At 47.4% G+C, this 9,056-nt stretch overlaps 1 protein-coding gene across 1 annotated transcript; it reads left to right on the forward strand.

The window, feature by feature from the left end:
- Window positions 1-993: 993 nt before the first annotated feature.
- LOC310879736 (monocarboxylate transporter 10-like) lies at window positions 994-2,394 on the forward strand (the record flags this gene model as incomplete). Its single annotated transcript, XM_083794563.1, has 1 exon — window positions 994-2,394. The coding sequence occupies one exon, from the start codon at window positions 994-996 to the stop codon at window positions 2,392-2,394; it is 1,401 nt and encodes a 466-aa protein (XP_083650689.1).
- Window positions 2,395-9,056: the final 6,662 nt, after the last annotated feature.

Consider the following 9,056-nt stretch of genomic DNA (forward strand, 5'->3'; position numbering starts at 1 on the left):
CACAGGAGTTTTCATGTTGCACGTTGGTAAGACTATACGGTCATTAGTATTATTGCATTACCTGGGTGGGTCAAACATTCTCGACGTTAAGCCGTGTGACACAGCCATGGAAATGAGCTTTGACAGCGATGATGTGGCGAACGCTTGACCTGCATAGCAACAGTTGCTAAACTATTTGGATTGGCATTGATTGGACAATCGACTTTTTGTCGTATTCCTGAGCCAGTCATTTGATGACCGGGTCATTGGTCAATAGTAGACTCCGTAGGATGGCAAGCCTCCTCTGCCGGTCATCAAATTATTGTCTTAGGGATGCGAGAAAAACAAGTAAAGTGCCATGCATACAAGGTTTCAATCATGGGTTTTTGTAATTGATAGAAAATAAGTCATGATTTACTATTCTGTGCCTGTCAGTTTGTGACTTGGTGAAACGGCCAAAGGCTTCCAAAACGGGAATCCACAAACCAATGGATGACGTCACAGACAATATACATACATTTACAGTCTATGATCACTTGATCAGTACAGATTTTAGAATGTGACATCAACGTCCCTGTCATAGCGACCCTGTCTATATAAAAATCATATCTTTTGAGCTGAGGCATTATTCCCATCAGCTGACATGTAAGCAGCGGATGTGTAGCGGAAGTTGACTGAGTGATTGCCTGAACTGTGTCCGGACTCTTCTCCCTCCCTGTCTTTCTCCCATGCGGACGTGGTTTTGAGGTCAGGTTTATTCATAGTGTCTGTGAGGTCAGGGTTAAGGTCGTATATACGGTCAGGCATAGTGTTTGTGAGGTTAGGGTTTAGGCGTCACCTATAGGTGTCCCGAACTGTGTCAGAAGTGAACATAGCAACATACAACTTCAATATCTCAAACTTCAACATAAAATGGAATACGACTGATGGAATACATCCTACATACCGGTATACGTTTATATAATACTGTAAGACGTTCAAAACAATACCTCTGGAGGAAGTAAACGGCAAGAAATGGATGTTGGATACATCCATACATCAAACCAGGATGCATCCAGCATACATCCTACATCCGTTGTTGACACCAAGACCGCAACAACGGCCGTGGGCTCTACCACAGACGCTGATGATGTTCAGCCCATAGCCGAGGAGGTCGGGTTTGTGCACCCAGAAGGCGGGTGGGGGTGGCTGGTCATGCTGTCGGCCATGTGGTGCAACGGGGCGGTGTTTGGGTTTCGCAACGTCTTTGGAATCCTCTTCGTCTCTCTCCTGAAGGAATTCGGCTCGGAGGACGACGAGGACCTCAGTTTCAGGACGTCCTGGGTGGGCTCGCTCTCCTTCGGGATGATTTTCTTCTGCTCTCCCGTCGTCGGCGTTTTCACAAACGCCCTGGGCTGCAGAGCAACCGCGGTGGGCGGGGCCGCGTTGGCCCTGATCGGGCTATTGGCCAGCTCCTTCGTCACGTCCCTGGGGCCCATGTACTTCACCTACGGCGTGGTGTTCTCGGCGGGCTGCTCCTTCGCCTTCCAGCCCAGCCTGGTCATCCTGGGGCATTACTTCAAGAGACGCCTGGGCCTGGTCAACGGCATCGTGACGGCGGGCAGCAGCGTCTTCACCGTCGTCCTGGCCCTCGTGCTGCCGGGTCTGCTGGAGCGCGTGGGTCTGCACGACACCCTGCGCCTCCTCAGCGTCGTCATGGTCGTCCTCATGCTGGCCGGCCTCACCTACACGCCGCTGCTGCCCGCCGGAAGGGAGAGTCGCTGCCACCCACTGGGTGAGGTCTTCAACGTCAACATATGGAATTCCGTGGGGTTCCGTGTCTGGGCCTTCGGGATCCACGTCGCTCTCTACACCTACTTCGTGCCCTTCGTCCATCTGATGAAGTTCGCCGAGGAGCGCTTCGGACCGGACGTCGTCGACAAAGAGCTCCTGCTCGTGTGCATCGGCGTCGCGTCCGGCCTGGGCCGCCTCGCCTGCGGCTGGGCGGGCGACCACGTCCGAGGAGTCAACAAGGTCTACCTCCAGGCGTCTTCCTTCCTGGTCGTGGGCCTGATGTCCATGACGATGCCCCTGTGTCACGCCTTCGGTCAACTCATGGCCGTGTGCCTGACGATGGGTCTGTTTTCCTGCTTCCTCTGCATGATGACGCCCGTCGCCTCGGAGCTGGTGGGAGCCGCGGAGGTGTCCCGGGCCATCGGCTCCATGCTGGGGATGATGGCGCTGCCCATAGCCCTGGGGGCGCCCTTCGTGGGCTTCCTGAGGGACAGGCTGGGGAGCTACGACGTGGCCTTCTACGTGGCCGGCGTCCCGCCCATCGTCGGGGGAGCCGTGCTGTGTCTGGTACCCTGGGTGGAGGCCAGGCGCAAGTGGAAGGAGGAGTTGAAGCAGGACACCCAGCAAATGCTGGTTCTCTAATCCATTTTGGGGCGGGAAGTTGGGAACCCCTTTTGGTGTTAGCATTATGCTATGCTTTAGCTATTGAAAAATAGCAGATCTACAAGCTCATAGCACGCCACCGAGTGGCGCACTACGAGCTTGTAGGTCTGCTATTTTTTGAAAAACGAAGAACGACTGACATAGAAACATAGCTTTTTCAGAAAACTGTCAGGATGTAGAAGACATTTTTAGAATCTGATCTCAAGTCAAAATGGGATATTATTACTAACTGCCATTATTTCAAATGGCAGTTACAAGGAATTACACTGGTGTGGACAAATCAACACAGGCTGTGACTGACACAGCCCAGCTTGACTCACCTCTGTGTGGAAATGGAGCATTCATTCCCTTACTAGCTTTTCTCCTGACGTCACTAAATGTGTGAGTGAAATGTCCTATTTAAGGCTTATTTAAGACAGTATTAAAGGCTGCTGATTCACAATAGAAGTAAATATTGACCTTCTGATTGTTCTGGGATGTAGGGATATACACTACATTAATATGTACATCATACTGCGTGTGTGTGTGTGTGTGTGTGTGTGTGTGTGTGTGTGCGCGTGTGTGTGCGCGTGTGTGTGTGAAGTGGCATGTACATTTGACCACAGTCTGGAAGAGGCATTCCTTACCAAGATGCTATTATACAGCTTGGCTACAGATGTAAACTACTTGTGTTCATATTTGGAAGCCTCAGTAATGTCCATAAATCAGTCGTGAGTGGCCTGCAGATTGCAGGCATGGCCAATAAGCCGAGAGCTGATCAGGCATCGGCAAAAATCTGTTCAGTGTCTGCAATAATTGGCAGTCACCATATATGGAGAAGGCGATGCTTTCTGTACCCATGATCTGTATCCTGAAGCACTTGTCGTAGAGTTTATTTCAAGTTTGCGCATCCACTATTGTTTGTGTTCAAGAAATTCCTTGTAAAATGTGAATGCAAATAAAGATGTTAAGTGTGTCTGTGTGTGTGTGTGTGTGTGTGTGTGTGTGTGGCAGGGGGCGCTCATCACAGCACGACTCCCGAGTCCTGACTCCTGACAGAGGACTCCCTTCAGAAGCTCTGCCTCACCTTCAAGCAAGCCCGATGGATTGTGGGAAATCAAGTATGTAGGCAAGGAGAGAGGACATCTTTCTTTCTTTCGTCTTTTTGAGACACTAAACATTAAATGCCATTGACAAAGAAGGGAAAATTTACGTCATGTAGACGAGCAAATCGGCCCATAACCAATCGCATAAATTCAGCTGTTGAATTATGGGAAAGCCTCTTTTCATAATTCTTTCCATATATCAAAAATCTATTTTCCTAACATTGCAAAGCTGGGAGGTAGAGACGATACGAGTCAGACAGTCATTACATTTCCCCCACACACTTTTCACACAGAAACGGTTGTTGTGATTTATTACACGCCATAAAACAGTGGTAGTTTAACTCGCCGTGTATAAATTGAACCAAATGGACCATGATCACAGGTCTGTAACTCAGTGTACAAAGTGGTCTGTTTGGTTCCATTTGTACGCTTTCTGAGTTAAATTATCACTGAGGAATTTACTGTGCAGACTGCACTTGAGACACACACACACACACACACACACACACACACACACACAGCACTTGAGTCTGGGGGTTCTGTTGTTAAAACAAAGTGATTTATTGGTGTGGTGACTCCCATGTTCCCAATACTTTGGTACAAGGTCTGTCATCATAAGGACTGACATCATAAACACACACACACACACACACACACACACACACACACACACACACCCCACTGATTGCTTGGGATTGACAAGGAGGTGATCAATGGCCTATTTCTGTCTCTTCTCTGAAGAGGATTGAGATTCAGGAAGAGTCGCTCGTCTTAAGGGTTCCCGTAAGTCGCCCAAGGACACAGGAAATACTCTTGGCCGTGTTTACCCAAAAGCTTTTTAGTAATAAGAGGAACACCTTCTCGCCATATTCCAAGACAATGAAAGTCATATTAATTAAATTAATTGGAACCAAAGTAAAGTGCCTCCAATATAGCTTTAGTAATTGCTTGCATGTGCACTTAGCCATGATGTGGGTTTTGGCTGAAAGCTACAGTACAATCCGGAATTAATTTGAGTCGAAGGTTATTTTGCTAGTACATCTGCAGTGGTTGGAGGTGGTCTCATAAAAGTTACAGATTGCAGCCTTAAGTGTGTGTGTGTGTGTGTGTGTGTGTGTGTGTGTGTGTCCTTGGACAAGGCATTGAACCTCTACCCTGGCTGTAAACAAGTTCTTGAGCTTAGTCCAGTTACCCTGGGTAAACAATAAACATAGTACCTTACCTTTCCTTTGTCACTGTTTCCACACCTAAGCGCAAAACGGTCGACAGCCGTGGACAGACGAAGCCGTGCGCAGCTTCTTTTTCCGGGCTTTTTCCAGCTGGTGGATGGAAATTAAGCTCCACCTCCGCGGACGACTGACGTGGAGGAGAGCGTTTCCGGGAATCTGGCCGCCGCGCAAGTCGTCCGGAAGTGGAGCTTCTTTTCCATCCACCAGCTGTCACTCTAAAAACCTGGAAAAAGAAGCCGTGCACAGCCGAGATCGTGCGCGGCTCTTTACATAGTGTGGCAGCACCTTGAGTGTGTGTGTGTGTGTGTGTGTGTGTGTGTGTGTGTGAGTGTGAGTGTGAGTGTGAGTGTGAGTGTGAGTGTGAGTGTGAGTGTGAGTGTGAGTGTGAGCGTGTGTGCATGCGAGAGAGAGTGTTGTCTGCCTGTGGGTCTTTCCACCCGTGTGACTCATGTGTGAGAAACCTGGCTAGTCACCATACTACCCTACCACCTCTAATCTGTGTTCATTGGGCCTATGGGTTGTTATACTACCCTACCACCTCTAATCTGTGTTCATTGGGCCTATGGGATGTTGACGTCACCACATGTGACACGTGACACACCACCCTGGCGACAGGTGTGTGTGTTGCCAAGGATTCACAGTGGGTGGTGGAGCCTCTCTCTCTCTCTCTCTCTCTCTCTCTCTCTCTCTCTGTATTATAAAGCAGCCAGCGCCTCGACTTCAGACGCTACTATAATGAATGGCTCCATTAGAAGGAGATGTCAACTGCACTTAATTCCAAGAAAGTGAGAATGAACGGGATGTGTGGGGGACATTATTATTATATTAAATGCAATTCTTCATCCAATGTGACTGTGCTATTAAAGGCAAAAAAATCATGAATCTTTTCTAGTGTCAAGGCTACTAAAGTAAAGCTATTAAGTAGATTCGTACCACCGTTGTGTGTGTGTGTGAAGAAGGGCCACTTCTCATTTCTTTACCCCTCAATCTCCTAAAATAGCACTTAATCCCTATATGCTTAAAGTTATGACATAGCCAGAAAAATGGATGCCATGTGTTTTAAAATACAACAGACAATATGCAGCCACTAGATGCCACACTCCACTCCACACTGGAGTAATGTATTACTATTATTAATAGTAATGTATTGGCTGCCACAAGTCTCTGTAGGGAAATGAATCCCTTCCACAATGAAAATGGAAGATATGGATAATGGTCGCTGTCAGCTTACAGGGGTAAGCAAACTATAATTCTGGGCTCGACAAAAAAGCAAAAAGCTCTGTTGATATTATTATTATTATTTATTTGTCTACATGGAAATATCAATATAAGCTTTTAGTTCATTGGCAGGAAGGCCATGATGATGCTGTGGTTGTGGAGGCTGGCCCTCAGATGATGCTGTGGTTGTGGAGGCTGGCCCTCAGACAAGGCTATGATGCTGTGGTTGTGGAGGCTGGCCCTCAGACAACATGATGCTGTGGTTGTGGAGGCTGGCCCTCAGACAAGGCTATGATGCTGTGGTTGTGGAGGCTGGCCCTCAGACAAGGCTATGATGCTGTGGTTGTGGAGGCTGGCCCTCAGACAACATGATGCTGTGGTTGTGGAGGCTGGCCCTCAGACAACATGATGCTGTGGTTGTGGAGGCTGGCCCTCAGACAAGGCCATGATGCTGTGGTTGTGGAGGCTGGCCCTCAGACAACATGATGCTGTGGTTGTGGAGGCTGGCCCTCAGACAAGGCCATGATGCTGTGGTTGTGGAGGCTGGCCCTCAGACAACATGATGCTGTGGTTGTGGAGGCTGGCCCCCAGACAAGGCTATGATGCTGTGGTTGTGGAGGCTGGCCCTCAGACAAGGCTATGATGCTGTGGTTGTAGAGGCTGGCCCTCAGACAAGGCTATGATGCTGTGGTTGTAGAGGCTGGCCCTCAGATGATGCTGTGGTTGTGGAGGCTGGCCCTCAGACAAGGCTATGATGCTGTGGTTGTGGAGGCTGGTTGTAGAGGCTGGCCCTCAGACAACAACCAGGCCATGATGCTGTGGTTGTGGAGGCTGGCCCTCAGACAAGGCCATGATGCTGTGGTTGTGGAGGCTGGCCCTCAGACAAGGCTATGATGCTGTGGTTGCAGACAACAACCAGTAAATTATATTTATTTACAGACGCCAACAATGACTTCCTGAACATAAAGCAATCCTGAACATGTTTGTTTGCAATCCTGAACAAGTAAAAATAATATATATTATACATTTGGAAATATTCAAGTAAAATGTCCCCAGAAATCAGCCGGGAATGTTGCTCACATGCAGATAATTAGCCTAAGGAGCAGAATTGTACTCTGTACAGTACATGCTGCTACTGTACATGCACACACTGTACAGTACACGCTGCTAGATAGATATGCCCTATTAATCATATACTGTACCATACAGCAATATGAATTAATAAAACTCTGGTTATAACATCCACTTTACTTCATCGTACTGAATCCATTGCAAGCATTAGTTTTGCACGACAAACACTCCTTCGGCTAAAAACGGCCATAGCCGTCATCACAAATGAGATATGCGGTCAACACATTTGGGCTATGGCTATGGCTATGGCTGTTATTTGTCAGAAAGAGTGTTTTTCGTGCAAAATGGATTGCAATGGATTCGGAATCATGGAAACTAGTTTGAGCCTTTATGAACACATTTGTGAAGAAAGCTAGTGGTAGGCGTAAGCATTATTTTTACAGATTCTCCACATATTTCGCTAACTTCAACCTGGCTTATTTGGGAATGTCATTACCGGCACAGAACAATGTCAAGTTTCACTCAAATGTTTTCAAAAATAAATGTTAAAGGGCAAGAACACATTGGTTGAGGTTTGAGTTGTAGTCTAGTGGCCAAAAAATGAACCCGGACACCAACGTTTTATGTTATAATTATGTTTAGTATGGGTCCCCAGCATGTATAAACTGCCGGATGCTAACTTGCATTATGTTGAGCAATTTTTATAATTGGCATAATATGTGACCATACCATTAACAACCTATAGAAGGCAAAATATTCAAAAATATAGACCGAGGCATGGCAAGGTTTGGGAGCTCCTGTACGATACAACCCTACACGGTCTGCTGGAGTGAATAATTCATTATGAGAGGCTTTTTCATTCGCCGTCCAGTCAGTTGTTTACACTTCAACGCAGCACGTTTGGCTCCCAATGACTGTCTGTGTGACGCGTGCTAAGACGAGGTAGTCATTGGCTGCCCACAAACACACACACACACACACAAACACACACGCACACGCACACGCACACGCACACACAATGCAAAGTGAGTTTACAAAATATATTGAAAGTGGTTAAACTGGAACAATTATGAATTTTGAATTGAAGTTAAATGTTTATTTTTAGGGTTTTAAGTTTTATTGTTTTCCCTCCCAAACACACACACACACACACACACACACACACACACACACACACACACACGCACATGTGCACGCACACACACACACACACACACACACTTTGAAAAACCTGTGTTAAGGCTTTGTGTAGAAGAAAGGAGCTTACCCGGCAGAGAGGTGAATGATTGGCCTGCTTAGAGAAAAGAGGATTAGGCGTGTGTGTGTGTGTGTGTGTGTGTGTGTGTGTGTGTGTGTGTGTGTGTGTGTGTGTGTGTGTGTGTGCGCGCAGGGCAAGTGCGCCCAAGCGTGCATGCCTGTGTGGTGGCGCGCATATGTGTGTGCGTGGGCATGTGCGCCCAAGCATGCATACTGTACCTGTGCGCCGGTGCATGTGTGTGTGTACATCCAAGTCAGGACAAGATATGAAGATTGAGTAAGCGAGCGATCGGCCACTGTGCCTTTAAAAGTATTTTTAGAAGCGGGTGTCTGGCTGGTCAGTGGTCAGGAGAAATTGGCGTTGAGGTCAGAATTAAGGCGCGCGCACGGCCAGGCTGCTAATCGGGATAGAAGACACTCTCACAGGTCTGACGTTGCTCCGATCGGAGCCCAAGACATGCTTCTCCTCAGAGGATTTTATACCTAAAACACTCCAACAGGCACGTTCTACTAAATGTGAAGGTCTGTAGTACTCTACTAGTCTGTTATCTTTTGTTCTTCTGTTGGGGAAAGGAAGGAAGGGTTTGATGTGGAGAAGCTGTCAGGAGAAGATGGTGTAAATTTGTACTGTGTATGAGTATGTTATTTGTGGTTATTTATTGCATGTTGTTTGTGGGTTGGAGTTGTGTTTGACTGTGTCCATCCTTTCGCTGTTCTCCAGAACTAAGTAAAGAAGAGGTTTTGTTGGGTCATTCTCATATATATCTAGCTGAGTATTCAA

Source organism: Protomyctophum parallelum (genome assembly GCF_964188405.1).
Source record: "Protomyctophum parallelum genome assembly, chromosome: 22".
In the NCBI taxonomy this organism is placed as follows: domain Eukaryota; kingdom Metazoa; phylum Chordata; class Actinopteri; order Myctophiformes; family Myctophidae; genus Protomyctophum; species Protomyctophum parallelum.